At 40.6% G+C, this 16,522-nt stretch overlaps 1 protein-coding gene across 2 annotated transcripts in view; it reads left to right on the top strand.

The window, feature by feature from the left end:
- EPHA3 (EPH receptor A3) overlaps window positions 1–16,522 on the top strand; it is a 595,991-nt gene that overhangs the window by 355,581 nt on the left and 223,888 nt on the right. For both annotated transcript variants that reach the window (XM_073584429.1, XM_073584428.1), the window contains exons 4-5: window positions 906–1,061; window positions 2,122–2,457. In XM_073584429.1, coding sequence (XP_073440530.1) covers window positions 906–1,061; window positions 2,122–2,457 — 492 coding nt within the window. The remainder of the gene's footprint in view (window positions 1–905; window positions 1,062–2,121; window positions 2,458–16,522) is intronic.

The following is a 16,522-nucleotide window of genomic DNA, read 5'->3' as shown; positions in this document are numbered from 1 at the left end:
TCTTGCAAACTAGATGAATTATAGGGGATGCCAAACTGGGCTATTGCCTAAAGCCCATGGCTGTAAATTGTCCCCATGAACAGGAATCCCAAGAAAAAAACTATAATCCCATTACAATCTATTGTCGTAATATTTTAGAGCTCATGTGTAGGATTATGTGGGGACCATATGGCAAAAATATGAAGGCTCTTTAATTGATTATTATTTGGAAACTTTATAGTAGTAGTAATCTGTACTGTATAACGTTATTATCCTGGCACAGTTTATGGTGCTATGGGGCTTTTAGTTGGAATGAAATTACTAGAAAAATTGCCTACAAATTGCAAACAGGAGAGCTCAACTCTGCTTTTTGCCGAAGGCTGCCTGCACACCAGTCTTTTATGAGGATGCTGGCCAATGTTGTTATGATTATCAAATCAGATAGAATAACTGGAGAGACAAAAAAGCGCAAAATAGGGTCTTATCCAGTAACCAATCGGTATATAATATTATAGGTACACTACCTGATAGGGTTGTGACAGTCACAACCCAATAGAAGTATGTAAAGGCTGATGCAATAGATGAGGAGTACGGTGGTTCAGAGTCCTCGCTGCCAAAGGTCCAAAAGTATGATCACACACAAAGAGGAGGCATGAGGGCAGTTTATTTCGTCAACACTTTTCAAGGTTTTCAAACCTCTTAATTGGGGCAAAATCACAATGTTCATCTTTGTGTGATCATACTTTTGGACCTTCGGCAGTGCCAACTTTCAACCACCTTATTCCTCATCTATTGCGTTATTATTATTTTTGGGGGTTTTTGGTATTTTGCTTGTGACTTACATGAGAATATATCAAACATGTTGATGACATAAATTAGCTCACGAGTAAAGCAAAATTAATCCCAGATTTTCCATTTCATTTCAGCTTGCCGACCAGGATTTTATAAAGCAGTCACAGGGAACCTTAAATGTGGCAAATGTCCTCCTCACAGCTCAACTCAGGAAGAAGGCGCCACACAATGTGTGTGTGAGAAGAATTATTACCGGGCAGATAAGGACCCTCCGTCAATGGCCTGTACAAGTATGTTCCCTCAATCACTATACAAAAAGCCTCTGTGCTATCAGCATGGCAGTGTTTTGTCAGGAGACTCTACAAGACATAAATTCACATTTCACAGACACACATATTATATATATTTATACAGTATATACTTGGAAGTTGTGGAAACCCTGTAATGAATATCCAACTTCTTCATTAACTGAAAGCAGCTTCTTAGTGTAGAGGCAGCCAAGCATGTGGACACTATCCATTGACGTCAGTGTGAAAAAGGCTCAGTTCACACACTGCAGTTCCTTATTTTGTGTCGGGATCCAAGGGGTAATGTTTCTCCTTGCGGAGAGTAACAAGTTAAGTATGTCGAGATGAGGAGACTTTAAGCCGCAGTGATCCTCTGGGAAATATGCAAATTGTCTCTTCAGAGAGGAAGAGGAATAGAACTCTAGTGCCATCTATTGGAAGTAGCAATCCTAAGAGTCAGTGTCGACCCTTTAACGAGCCTTGTCACACAACTTAGGATAAAAGTCAAAACCAGAATCTCAATTTGTAGAAACTGTGTTTCGGGGTATTGCCCCTCGTCAGTGCAAAGTGTGAGATCTGGTTTGGCTGTGTGAGAGGCGTCTGACCGGGGTGCTCTGGTTCTGTATTCCTATTCATCTCTGAAGAGACAATTTGCATATTTCCCAGAAGAGCATTGCGGCTTAAAAGTCTCCTCATCTCGACGGAATCTGTAACCGCGCCGGTGGCCCTGACTGATACTGGCTCTGCATTAGGGCCGGCTGTCATCACTGTCGGGGGCATGGTCATAGCCTCTGTTCGGAAATCTCAGAGCGGTAACTGAAACTGTGCCGGCGCCGCACCCATGACTGAAATCGGAATGCTGCGAGAGGGAGTAAAATTAATTTTCTCCATGCAATGTTCTGCTAAGTGCAAGCGCCATGCAGATTAATAACGCTATTAGCCTGCAGATTAATCCCATATCTACAGGTTTTTCTGGTGACAGGTTCCCTTTAAAGCTTACAGTATGTGTTACATTCAGTAATCCATTCCATCCTTCACACTTCTGCCTTATTTTTCTTTGTAGGACCACCATCTGCACCACGAAACCTTATTTCTAACATCAATGAAACATCAGTCATATTAGATTGGAGTTGGCCGCTGGACACCGGTGGACGGAAAGATCTGACCTTCAACGTCCTCTGCAAGAAATGCGGCGGAAACTTCAAATTTTGCGAATCTTGCAAAGGAAATTTGAGGTTTCTTCCCCGACAGATCGGTTTAACCAACACTACTGTGACTATTATGGATTTACTTGCTCACACCAATTATACTTTTGAAATAGAATCTGTGAATGGCGTCTCTGACCAGAGTACACCAGCCAGACACATCGCAGCGGTCAGCATCACCACCAACCAGGCAGGTTAGTGTTTCCGCGTTTATGGAAAATCAAATGCATTTTTCATCTAGCAATTTTTACAGTCCCAAAACTAATTTTTGCAAATTTTGACTCTCGAGACAAAAAATTCCAGTGCATCTGGACGGGGTTGCAAAAAGTCTACTAACATGCATCCCACTCCGAATTCCTCAATAAGAATATTCTGAGTGCACATACCCTTTAAAGGGACTCTGTCAGCACAAAATGACTGTTTAAGCCAAGTTCAGGTGCTCCCTGCACCCTTGGCCTGGCCATACATCTAGTAGTCTTCCATCTATCGTCGATCCCTTGATTGTTAGTTCTGACTTTACAGGAAGGGCAGAGATGGAAAGAAAAGACAAGTACAGTAGTGGGAATGTGCATAGAACTATTTGGCTACACTTGCACCGGTGCTTGGTTTGATCAGTCATTTTGTGCTGACAGATTCCCTTTAAGCATTTCAGGCTTGGTATTATAAAGGTAACATTTCCTTACTGTAATAGATTGACCACTAAACAGACGGGAAGCAGATTTATTATTAACAATGAAAGCTTCCTAATGTCTTGTTTTCCCGGCTACCAAAAAAAACATTAAATGAATCCACAATTACTACCATTTGTTAAATCAGCTCCCAGCGAGTAGTTTAGAATCAATCACGGGGTAATGCAGTAGAGGGAAATATTTAAGGCTGCGCAGGTCAACGTTAAGAGCGCTCCCATCATTTAAAACGCCCATTTAAGAAGCAGCGCAAGGAAATTAGAGCAAGATATTAGTTACCATTTAGGAAACCTGACCCTACTGAGCACATCCTGAATAAGGCTATTTATACGCCACGGACCTCACAGGAAATTGGCTGATACGTTTTACAGGATACAAGAGAACCTGAAGATCACTTGTAACGTTAACTGATTTTAAATTTAGTAGTTAGTGAAGTTTAATCATCGGGAATCAATCAAAGCAATTTGCACAATAGTTTAGCGGTTTCTTAGAGATACTTAACACCATAGGGCTGTATTATGTTGTACATGTGCCGTATTATTTTGTACTCCCTGTATTACAGTTTATTTTCAGAATATGTTAATTCTCTTTTTTTTCTTTGCATTTTTAGAATTATTTGTTTAGAACAAATATGTGTGACATTTAATATTACAGGATGATCCATCACCAGAGCGTCAGGAGTCAAAGTGTTTTTCTGGGACTAATTTATTTTTTTTTTTTACTATGTTCCTAAGAACTAACAGGCTTGTTCTATCCAGCTCCAGCTCAGAACGGTCACTGACTGCTCCAGCCAGCGATTCTGCAGCTCCTCTGGACTGCTTTGTCGAGGGGGCGTTACTGCACATGTCATGCTGATTGACAGCCGGCTCTCCGCAGTTAGGCAGTGGGGAGCCAAATGTCAATCAGCATGACGTTGGCAGTCACACCCCGTCAACAGAGCAGAGCAGAAGCGAAGATGCTACTCTGTTGATGTGGCTTCAGTAGGAGCGACAGAAGCGCCAGCAGGGAACGGGCTGTAACCAATTTGTGCCGGCAGAGATCTGCGCCAGGCAGAACAGGCAGGTAGGTAGCAACAACCCGACTTTAAGTTCTTAAGCCTATAATAAAAAAAAAAAAATAAAATAAAAAGTTCCGGACTACGTTTTTAATAGGGTCATTTGTATAAAACATTACATTTTTTTAGGGTGATGCTACAGGTTTTAGGGTATGTTTCTATAGTCAAATTTTTATGCAGTTTTTGAAGTCAAAGTCATGACTGGATCATGAGCAAAGGACACATGTAAAGAAAAGACTGTAAAGTTGTTGCCAGAATTTAGGAAACACAGGCCTCAATTCAGCAGAGCGATTATGCCAGATTTCTGGCGGAAATAGCTTAGAAAATGTTGACATGATGCGCAGTTGTACAAGGATTTTGCAACTTTTGGAGCTTTTATGCCAGTTTCACTGCAGTAAGATTTGTGGCGAGGCGCATATAGGCCACACCACTCTCCAGATGCTCCTTATTTATTAAGAGGTATGATGAGCCTCTTCATTAATCAGGAGTTTCTGACTCCTACATCACCAGTCTTGTTAAATATGGGCCATAATGTATGAAATGTTTGCAAAACTTTTGTGATTTTTGGAATTTACACATGGGACGCAGACAGATTCGTCAACTTTTAGGTGTGACCAAGCATGGCCGACAAACGCGTCATAAAATACACCACAAAGATAGTGTAAATTATGATAGATATGTAACCACAGCCTGTAAGTGGATTCTGTTTTTCTCTGGGACACTGCAACCGCAAGATATGCCAAATTCATCGAAAGGCGCATCTTACCATGTAAAACGCAGACATGATGCCGTAAAACCCGCATCGCTAGTCAGTTTGCTCAAGAGAAAAAAAATTCAACATGTACATCAGATTTAAAAAATCCAATTCACTTGGCTGGTTCTGAAGAAAACTTGTGATACAAAAATATTAAAACCTCATTATATGCAGTGACTCTCGATGCTGTGCAACGAGTAAGATCCTGTGTCCATTAGGCTAGATTCACCCCTGTTGTCATCAGTGAAGTTTTTGGTGCTGTTTGGTAGAGATAGACGTGGACTGCAAGTCTCGAAATACTCATGTGTCTTTTTGGCCTAGATTTGGGTCCGCCAGACGTAGAAGTATAAGGGTACAAGAACACGTTAAGTATTTAGTGCGGACATTTCTGCATGATTTCTGCATCTCTTAATAGGAAAAACTCAGTGGCAAAACTGCAGTTTTTTATGTGCGTTTTTGGTGCAGATTTTCCCTCACTCATTAGTATGGATGAAATCTGCAGCAAAAACGCTGAAAGAATTGACATACGCAGATTTAAATCTGCACCCAATCTGCAAGTCACAAATAAGCAACGTGTGCACGAGGCTCCTGGACTCTCATTCTCTTTGCTGGCATCAGAAAATCCTTCAGGTTTTGTGTCAAATCTGCACTGAAAAAAACAACAAAAATGCAACGTGTAAGCCCAGCCTAATTCATCATTTTTTTTATTTTCAGCTTGTTTTACATTCACTTCTAGCTTTGGTGCAAAATCCATATTTAGCTTGCACCTTAAACTGTGTTAAAAACTGGGTGTTTGCGAACTAAAAAATCATAAGGCCGTGTTCACACGTTCAGTTTTTTACCTCAGTATTTGTAAGCCAAAACCAGGAGTGGATGATAAATCCAGAAGTGGTGACGTGTTCCTATTAGACTTTTCCTCTGATTGTTCCACTCCTGGTTTTGGCTTAAAAATACTGAGCGTGTGACTGTGGACTAGTACTTACTGGCTTGACATATGCCTATAGGGTGCTCTTCCGGCATATATTTGTTCCATGGAGGTCTATGGACATGTTATGTGTATATGTTAGGAAAATTTCCAAAGAATGAGCATAACCTGTAGGGATATAACGTGTGTTCTATGGGCATCCAAATGCTCCCTTTGACCATATAACAAGACCAGTACTGTGAAGGATTTGAAATAGTTGGGGGTCCAATTGGAGATTTGGCATAGGGGCCCAAGAGCTCTAAGTTACACTACTAATAACCTTAAGAAGCAGGGCAGGCGGCTGTATAATTCGGATCGCAGTGCACGGACTGGCTGGCGGCTGTAACCACCCAAGTGTGACAGCTTCATAGAGATACATGAAGCTGTCATGCTCTGGTCTGGAGAGTCCATGCATTGTGGTCCCATCTCTATCCGATTTATATGGCCGTCTGACTGCTCCCATACTTGTATCCTGCAGCCAGTCGGTGACCACAGATGTCATTTACCTGGTGGTCATGACGTTGTGGCTTCCATCTTGATGAAGACAGTTGAAGTGACAATGCCGGAGCGAGCAATAATTCATCATGGGTGATTAGAACCTCTTTTCTTTATTTTTCTCCATGGCCAAAAAATTCATCTGTTTTAGAGCTATATATTTATTTTTATTTTTTTTTTGTGCTTTAAAACAATAATAATCTGCACTTGTATTTTACGGTAACTCCCCGAAGTGCAAAAAATAAATAGAAATGTTTTGTGTCTACCTATAGATACTCGTATAGGAGAATTGTGTTTGTGCCATGGTGAAATCATTATGAAACTATGATGTTATCTGTAATTTACATGGGACTACAGGTAAAACAGCTGATTTTTCATGATGGCGTTGTAATATAGAAAGATCATGGAGAGCGTGTAATGATATAATATTAATATCTTTGCGTTAAAGCACAAGATTATATTGGATGCAACCGAAACTGTATCTAGGCAGCGCCTAATGAAATCTAGCCGTGCTTTATGGGCTCAGTCCTCGTATAAGCCTTTGGCCTTCTATTCCTGCCAAAATAGCACTTTACTTAATCTGGCTGTTAAAGGAAATTATCAAAATATATTTATTTATGAATGTTGTATATAATGAAATATCATTGAATTTAGCAGCTTACTTTATTAACCTAAGTATGAAGATGAATAACTGGAAGATCTTTGATTACTGGATATTATTGCAACATATTTGGCAGCAGACAGTAGGTTCTGCCTATAAAGAGAACAGTTTTACCACTTTACTAAAAAAAAATCTGTTATTTCTTAGTTATATCTGTTTCTGTGAAAACTGGGCGATATCCAACTCGGTGTAACACCGTTACAGCCCCGATAGGGATTCCAAGCTGTTGTCTGAGAGTCATGAATGTGAAACCTGCCAGAGTAATACACAGCGACCTATTCTACATAATAATGCAATTGTAGGGGAAAGTTGGCCAGCACAGCACGTGACCCAGCCTGATGTTGTGAAATAAATAAATAATTTAAAAAAAAAGGACCTGGGCTCCCCTTTGTTTTTATAAAACCAGCCAAGGGAAAGCAGACAGCTGTGAGCTGGTCTTATTATTTAATTTATTTATTAACATGTACAGTCAAAATTCACACGCAAGACACTGCTCTACTCCTCCTCTTGGACCACCATCTCCTGGCTCAATATTATTATTTTTTTTATTCTATGTCCTTTTTAGTCATTTTCCTACCCGCATTTCTTTTCAGGGCAATTATCCTGCTCTTACCCCCATTTTGCTTCATTTTGAAGCCCCATAACCCCTACTATGACTATTTTACAACCATTTTACATAACCAAAGTTTGGTTCCTCATTGACTTATATGGGATTTGGATCCAATGTCAAGTTTGGGTATCCAAACTGAACTGTGAACTCAAGTTTGGCCGAACCCGCTGAACCCGAACTTCCACTGATCCTTTTATCCCTAATTAATTATATAATGTGGGCCCTACTAATAATAAGTAAAGTCTATGTCACCAGCAGGGGTGTAACCAGAGTAGGTGTAGGGGTTGCAGTGCTACCTTGGCCCTAGAATCTTGGGGGGCGCAAAGGGTCCCTTTGGCCAATATAATAAGAACAATAATAGACTTAGAATCATAGAATCATAGAATCGTAGAGTTGGAAGGGACCTCCTGGGCCATCTGGTCCAACCCCCTGCTCAAAGCAGGATTCGCTTAATCATCCCAGTCAGATGTCTGTCCAGCCTCTGTTTGAAGACTTCCATTGAAGGAGAACTCACCACTTCTCGTGGCAGCCTGTTCCACTCATTGATCACTCTAACTGTCAAAAAGTTTTTTCTAATATCTAATCTGTGTCTCCTCCCATTCAGTTTCATCCCATTGCTTCTAGTCTTTCCTTGTGCAAATGAGAATAAAGTTGATCCTTCTACAATGTGACAGCCCTTTAGATATTTGTAGACAGCAATTAAGTCTCCTCTCAGTCTTCTCTTTTGCAAACTAAACATTCCCAAATCCTGCAACCTTTCCTCATAAGACAGGGTTTGCAGACCGGTCACCATTCTGGTCGCTCTTTTCTGAACTTGCTCCAGTTTGTTGATGTCTTTTTTAAAATGTGGTGCCCAAAACTGGACACAATATTCCAGATGAGGTCTGACCAAAGAGGAGTAGAGGGAAATAATGACTTCACGTGATCTAGACTGTATGCTTCTGTTAATACATCCTAGAATTGCATTTGCCTTTTTTGCTGCTGCATCACACTGTTGACTCATATTCAGTCTGTGATCTATTAGTATACCCAAGTCTTTTTCACATGTGCTGTCACTTAGCCCTATTCCTCCCATTCTATATATGCTTTTTTCATTTTTATTGCCCAGATGTAGTACTTTGCATTTCTCCCTGTTAAAAACCATTCTGTTAGTTACTGCCCACTTCTCCAGTTTATTTAAATCTTTTTGAATCCTCTCTCTCTCTTCTCTAGTATTAGCTATCCCTCCTAGCTTTGTGTCATCAGCAAATTTAATCAGTTTACCCTCAATTCCTTCATCTAAATCGTTGATAAAGATGTTGAACAATACAGGGCCCAGGACAGAGCCCTGTGGTACCCCACTTGAGACATTCTTCCAACTGGATGTGCAGCCATTTACGACCACTCTTTGGGTCCGATCACTAAGCCAGCTATGAATCCACCTAACAGTTGCCTTGTCCATTCCATACTTAGTCATTTTTTCAATAAGGATTGTATGAGAGACTTTGTCAAATGCTTTGCTGAAGTCAAGATATACTATATCTACAGCATTTCCTTGATCCACCCAATCAGTGATACCATCATAGAAGGAAATTAAGTTAGTCTGACATGACTTATTAGTTACAAACCCATGCTGACTCTGTTTGATCACTTCATTCTTATCCAGGTATTGACTTAAATGTTGTTTAATAATTTGTTCAAAGATCTTTCCTGGTATAGAAGTCAGACTCACCGGCCTATAGTTGCCTGGGTCCACCTTCTTCCCCTTTTTGAAGATAGGAACAACATTTGCTCTTCTCCAGTCTTCTGGCACTTCTCCTGTTCTCCAAGAATTTTCAAAGATTATGGAGAGTGGTTCAGAAATTTCTTCTGCTATCTCCTTCAGTACTCTGGGGTGTAATTCATCTGGACCTGGAGACTTGAATTCATTTAGGTTAGCTAAGTGTTTCCTCACTATCTTTCTGTTTATAGATATCCTGGATTCTTCTATTCCCTCAATAGGACAGTGAATAACAGTTGGTGTTACATTTCCTTTCTGAGAGAAAACAGATGCAAAATAGGAATTTAAAAGTTCAGCCTTCTCAACATCCTGTCTTACCATTTCATCATTTTCATCCTGTAAAAATCCTATAGCATCTTTGACTTTTCTTTTACTTTTGACATATCCCCAAAATCCTTTATTATTGCTTTTGACATCTCTTGCAAGCCTCAATTCATTTTCAGCTTTAGATAATCTGATTTGTGCCCTGCAGATTCTGCAGACAGCATTATATTCTTCTTTAGATATGCCTCCCTCTTTCCATTTTATAAACATTTTTTTCTTCCTTTTTAGCATGTGCTTAAGTTCTGTGTTCACCCATCCTGGTTTCCTTAAATGCTTCCTATTCTTCCCTCTTTTCGGAATTGTTAACAACTGTGCTTTGAGAATTTCATTTTTCAAGATTTCCCATCCTTCCTGGACATTTTTGTCTTTAAGGATATCCAGCCATTGGATCCCTCCAATTCTCTTTCTGAATCCCTTAAAATCTGCCTTTCTGAAATCTAACCTTGACGTCTGAGTCTTCACAGGTCTTCCGCCTCTAGTTATCCAAAATTCTAAAATAGCATGGTCGCTACCTCCTAGGGTTCCAGCCACTTTTACCTCCTCAACCATTTCCTCCCTGTTTATAAGGATTAGATCCAAGGTAGCAGTTCCCCTTGTTTTCTCCCCTACCTTTTGGAAGATAAAGTTGTCAGCAAGAGAGGATAAGAATTTCCTTGACCTGTTAGTTTTGCCTGAGAGAGATTCCCAACAAATGTCTGGATAGTTGAAATCTCCCATGACAACTATGTCATATTTTTTGGAGAACTTGGCCATTTGATGCATAAAGAGTTCATCCATATCTTCAGCTTGCACAGGCAGCCTGTAGTAAATGCCTACAATGGTGTCCTTTCCATTGTTCTGTCCTTGTATTCTTACCCAAACAGTTTCCACAGAACTCCCAGTCTCTGAAGCTTCAATCTCTGTGCAGATATACGCGTTTCTAACATACAATGCAACACCCCCTCCTCGTTTATCAAGTCTGTTTCTTGCAAATAAGTTGTATCCTTCTAGTCTTGTATTCCAATCATGTGTATCGTCCCACCAAGTTTCAGTGATTCCAATGACATCATATTTCTTTTCCTGTGTTAGTAGTTCCAATTCTCCTTGTTTGTTGCCCATGCTTTGTGCATTAGTATAGAAACATTTTAGTTTGTGATTGGTTTCTCTTTCTCCAATATTTTTATTAATTAGATTCTTTCGTCTTTGTTCTTCCTTTCCACTTCTATTAGCAGAGTTCTCAATAGCATTTGTCAGGTGTATGGCTTTTTCTGGTCTTTTGCTTCCCTTCCCATGTTGTTCTAGTTTAAAGCTCTCCTTACAAGTGTAGCAAGGCGACTTCCAAATACATGCTTTCCAGTCTTCGTAAGGTGCACCCCATCTCTAGCAAGTAGTCCATCGTATAAGTAGTTCACTCCGTGATCCAGAAATCCAAATCGTTGCTGACGGCACCATCGACGTAGCCAGTTGTTCACCTGCAGAATCTTATTCCACCTCCTTGGTCCATGGCCATCCACTGGGAGGATGGAAGAGAAGACTACCTGCGCTCCCAGTTCTTTCACTTTCTTGCCTAAGTCTTCAAAGTCTCTGCAGATGGTTTCCAGGTCATTTCTTGCGGTGTCATTTGTCCCCACATGTAGTAGCAGGAATGGGTAGTCATCTGTAGGTCTGAAGAGTCCTGATATCCTGTCAGACACATCTTTAATTTTTGCACCTGGAAGACAGCACATTTCTCTTGAAGTTATATCCGTTCTGCAGATAGCGGCCTCTGTTCCTCTCAACAGGGAATCCCCCATGACCACCACTCTCCGTTTCTTCTTCACAACATTTTTCTTTCTCCATCCAGGAGGACTCTGAAGGCGTACAAGGTTGCTGTTTGTTGGCAAAGTCTTATCCTGATGTATTTCTTCATCATTTTCCTGCGTGAGAGCCTGGTACTGGTTTCTGAGCAGTATGGGTGCTGACTGCCTCCTGATCCTCCTGCTTCTCTGGGTCACATGTCTCCATTCCTCTGTTTCTTCAGGTGCACTTCGAATTTCTTCTCTTTCTGTAACATGAAGAGATAATTCTGCTCTGTCCAAGAACTCTTCACCTTCCTTAATGATTTTGCAACTTTTCCTCCAACAGGGACACAAGCTTGCATTTGTGGCATGTGAAGTTTGGCTTTTCCACTGGTAAGTCTGTGAACATGTAGCAAGAAATGCAGCTCACCAAATGGCTCCTGGCCTCTTTCATCTTGAGATTTCTTAAAAACGCTGAAAGATGAGCGCGGTTTTTCCGATTTCCTCTTTTCAGCTGCAACGGCCAAAACCCAGTGATCGTTGAGCTCGCAGAGACTCTTCACTTATCCCAGAAGGCACTGGGAATATGCAAATGATCTCCTCAAGACTCTTCCCCTGGTTTTCCGATTTCCTCTTTTCAGCTGCAACGGCCAAAACCCAGTGATCATTGAGCTCGCAGAGACTCTTCACTTATCCCAGAAGGCACTGGGAATATGCAAATGATCTCCTCAAGACTCTTCCCCTGGTTTTCCGATTTCCTCTTTTCAGCTGCAACGGCCAAAACCCAGTGATCGTTGAGCTCGCGGAGACTCTTCACTTATCCCAGAAGGCACTGGGAATATGCAAATGATCTCCTCAAGACTCTTCCCCTGGTTTTCCGATTTCCTCTTTTCAGCTGCAATGGCCAAAACCCAGTGATCGTTGAGCTCGCGGAGACTCTTCACTTATCCCAGAAGGCACTGGGAATATGCAAATGATCTCCTCAAGACTCTTCCCCTGGTTTTCCGATTTCCTCTTTTCAGCTGCAACGGCCAAAACCCAGTGATCGTTGAGCTCGCGGAGACTCTTCACTTATCCCAGAAGGCACTGGGAATATGCAAATGATCTCCTCAAGACTCTTCCCCTGGTTTTCCGATTTCCTCTTTTCAGCTGCAATGGCCAAAACCCAGTGATCGTTGAGCTCGCGGAGACTCTTCACTTATCCCAGAAGGCACTGGGAATATGCAAATGATCTCCTCAAGACTCTTCCCCTGGTTTTCCGATTTCCTCTTTTCAGCTGCAATGGCCAAAACCCAGTGATCGTTGAGCTCGCGGAGACTCTTCACTTATCCCAGAAGGCACTGGGAATATGCAAATGATCTCCTCAAGACTCTTCCCCTGGTTTTCCGATTTCCTCTTTTCAGCTGCAACGGCCAAAACCCAGTGATCGTTGAGCTCGCAGAGACTCTTCACTTATCCCAGAAAGCACTGGGAATATGCAAATGATCTCCTCAAGACTCTTCCCCTGGTTTTCCGATTTCCTCTTTTCAGCTGCAACGGCCAAAACCCAGTGATCGTTGAGCTCGCGGAGACTCTTCACTTATCCCAGAAGGCACTGGGAATATGCAAATGATCTCCTCAAGACTCTTCCCCTGGTTTTCCGATTTCCTCTTTTCAGCTGCAATGGCCAAAACCCAGTGATCGTTGAGCTCGCGGAGACTCTTCACTTATCCCAGAAGGCACTGGGAATATGCAAATGATCTCCTCAAGACTCTTCCCCTGGTTTTCCGATTTCCTCTTTTCAGCTGCAACGGCCAAAACCCAGTGATCGTTGAGCTCGCGGAGACTCTTCACTTATCCCAGAAGGCACTGGGAATATGCAAATGATCTCCTCAAGACTCTTCCCCTGGTTTTCCGATTTCCTCTTTTCAGCTGCAAGGGCCAAAACCCAGTGATCGTTGAGCTCGCGGAGACTCTTCACTTATCCCAGAAGGCACTGGGAATATGCAAATGATCTCCTCAAGACTCTTCCCCTGGTTTTTGTAATAATAATAATACTTGTAATAATCAGGAGGGCCTGTGGGAGACTTTGCATTGGGGTCCACAAGTTTTGAGCAATTCCAGTCTTATATAAGCAATGTAGTAAATTTAGATGACCAGACTATCTGAGACTCATCATAATAAAATACGAAATACAGCATCTTCCGTTCTGTTTATCAGAAATAATAAGTGTGTATTTTCTATTGGAATATAATATAATAATTGTCTTAAAACCTTCTGTATTACATATAGAGATAATTGCCGTTTTCCAGTAAAAGAAGGAAATGAGCATCAGAAATGAATAATCTTGGTGAATGTTCTCAGGAGAATTTCACATCCTGTTGTTAGGAACAGCGGTCAATTCATATGTAATTTGCAAGAGCATTTACTTACATTTAGTACAGGATCTGTATGGCCTGTAACAACCCTGACTTCCTATAACCTGCTTGTCACCGCTAAGCCCCAAGTTACAGGCGGCCAATGGGTCACCATGAGACAGGGTGTTAATTAAAAAAAAAGACCTTTAAAACCAAGTGTTAAAATCACCCTCTTTTTCGCATTCCATAAAAAAAGCAGATCTGTCTAATTTTGGTCACAACGCTTCCTCCAAAAGTGCAGTTAAAATAAATCTAAACAATTCATATTCCCCCAAACAATACAGCATGAAAGCAAAAAAAAAATAGAAGATAATATAAGTCTCAAAAAATGGGAGCAGAAACCACCATTTCTTTCATAAAGTACTAAAGTTTTTTAAAACCAGTAAAATCTAAAACAGAAACTGTGAAAGGGTATGTTCACATGTTACAGGGACTCTATCAGCAGGTGTTTGCTGTGTGATCTGATGCAAAAACCTAAAGAGATGACCTGGAATATATTGGTATGCATGCAGTGTGTAGGAGCATGTTCACACTGGTGACTAAACAGACAAAACCTAAGATAAAAACTAAATAAGCAAATACCATGCAGTAAATACATAGCAATATAGTGCATGAAAATAATATAGGGTGCTTATTTAACTTAACTTTGATTAAAAAAACTGTAAAAGGCATTGCACCATGCCAAGGTGACCCTATTCAAGACTGTCCTAACCACTAACCCTAATTTTAACCCTAACCCACCATTTTCTTCACGGAAGAAGATGGTGGCGCTCACAGAGAGGAAGAACGCGGCCGAGGACCACCTGGAGGTATCGGGCGGGGGTACGGGGACCCTATTTCTCTCTCCTCTGATGTGCGATCACATCAGAGGAGAGAGAAATTAAATGGCACTTTGGACTTTTTCTTTTTTCCGGTTGCCGTTATACAGTTAATAACAGCGATCGCAAAAGCGGGGTCGGTAAAAACCGACGCAAATCATGTTCTCTGGGGTCTGAAAATCCGACTCTGGGGGGTGCTATACACTTTTTCCACCTTTCCGTTAATTAACAGCGCTGTGGTTTAAGTACCCTTAACTACTGCCGTTAAAAGGCGTATCGGCGGTCGTTAAAGGGTTAAAACCTTTTTGCACTCTGTGCAAATAAGGGTGTAGCCCCCTTTTCCTTGATGTGGACATTACATCCATATAGTTCCACATGACTGGGTGTTCCATTAGCCGGGTCTCAGTCCTTCTCAGCCCTCTTTCACATTACATCACTTGACATTTGATGATAGGTTTAAATACTCGAGGTTCTTGCAGGTTATTTACTTATTTTGTTTTTATCTTACTTTTTTATGTAATCTTATAGAAGCATGATGTAGAGACACAGACCCTGATTCCAGCGATGTATCACTTAGTTTACTCGATGAAGCAACTGTGATAGAAGCACAGTTTTCCCTGCTATAGAGCTAGCAGAACTCAGAATGCTGAGCCTTGTATAACCCCGCCCACACCACTGATTGGCTGCTTTCTGTGTACACTGCGACTAGGCAGAAAGCTGTCAGTGGTGGGGCGGGGATATGCAAAGCTCATGAATATGGAGGACTACATGGCAGCAGGTTTACTAGTCCTCTAGTGATAATCTGCTTCTGATAAAATTGTGATTATTATCAAAACTACAGCAAGTAGCCTAATAAGTTACAAAAATCTGGAGACAGATTCCCATGAAGCTACTGTATAATGAGACTTTAAGGAGCATCTAATACCATATGCAAATAGTATTTTATTGAATATATTCATAAGTTATAAAAAGATTTTTTTTTATTATTATTTATATAAAATATATTTTTCTTTATTTATTTAAAAATGTCAAGGACACAAGACATAAGGTCCGACACAGTTACTATAATTACAGATCAGGGAGACAACCTTATAATATCTTCACATACACCAATGGTACCAGACATATAGAGTCATTTATGCCACTTTAGATATACATATATATATATATTCATATAGCATATGCCAAACTAGTATCCACACACAATCTATTAGAACAATCTGAATAGTATAAAAGGTCTCACCCGAAAAAAAAAAAAAATATATAAATAATAATAAATAAAAATCTTTTTATAACTTATGAATATATTCAATAAAATACTATTTGCATATGGTATTAGATGCTCCTTATTCTTTCTTTTTTGTTTACAAATTTTATTGGAGTATACCTTTTATTATTTTTATCACCTAGTTTTAACTCCTTTTTCTGGGATTTTTTTAATAATGAGACTTTTGACTAGACTATTGTAAAGAGGAAGATACAGACTGAAACCTTTGACCAATTCTTACCCCTCAATCCACCTGATAATTGGACTCAATAACTCTTTGTCCTCCCTTTTCCCAATGAGTGAAATATTAGTCTAATGAATTTCTGAGAATGTATATAAAGTTGGAAATATAGTGTATCTATTATACGGCCTCGGATACTTCTCCACGTTGCAGGGAGAGTGGCAGAACAATTAACCTGTCGAATATTATGGGGAACCATTTGCAAAATGCTTAAGTTACTCATCGCAGTGGTGTTTCGGCACTCGGGGGAGCAATCCTGGAAGTATGTAGTCGCCACAGATGCCGTGTTCTTTCCTTAGTCATTAAATACGTCAAAATTAAATAACTTCTGCCAAATAATTTAGTACTTAGAAGCATCTACTTTCAAAGATAATGTTGAATGTATTTTATGGCCTTTTCTTAGGTTTATAGCCTGGCCGTTGAACACATACAAGCCACAATATGTGGCTCTAAAAAGCGTCTAATATCTCAGG

Source organism: Dendrobates tinctorius, unplaced genomic scaffold, assembly GCF_039654945.1.
Source record: "Dendrobates tinctorius isolate UK_male_01 unplaced genomic scaffold, ASM3965494v1 ptg000084l, whole genome shotgun sequence".
In the NCBI taxonomy this organism is placed as follows: Eukaryota; Metazoa; Chordata; class Amphibia; order Anura; family Dendrobatidae; genus Dendrobates; species Dendrobates tinctorius.
The sequence above is the reverse complement of the archived record's forward strand: the minus strand, read 5'-3'. Positions and strand labels throughout refer to the sequence as shown.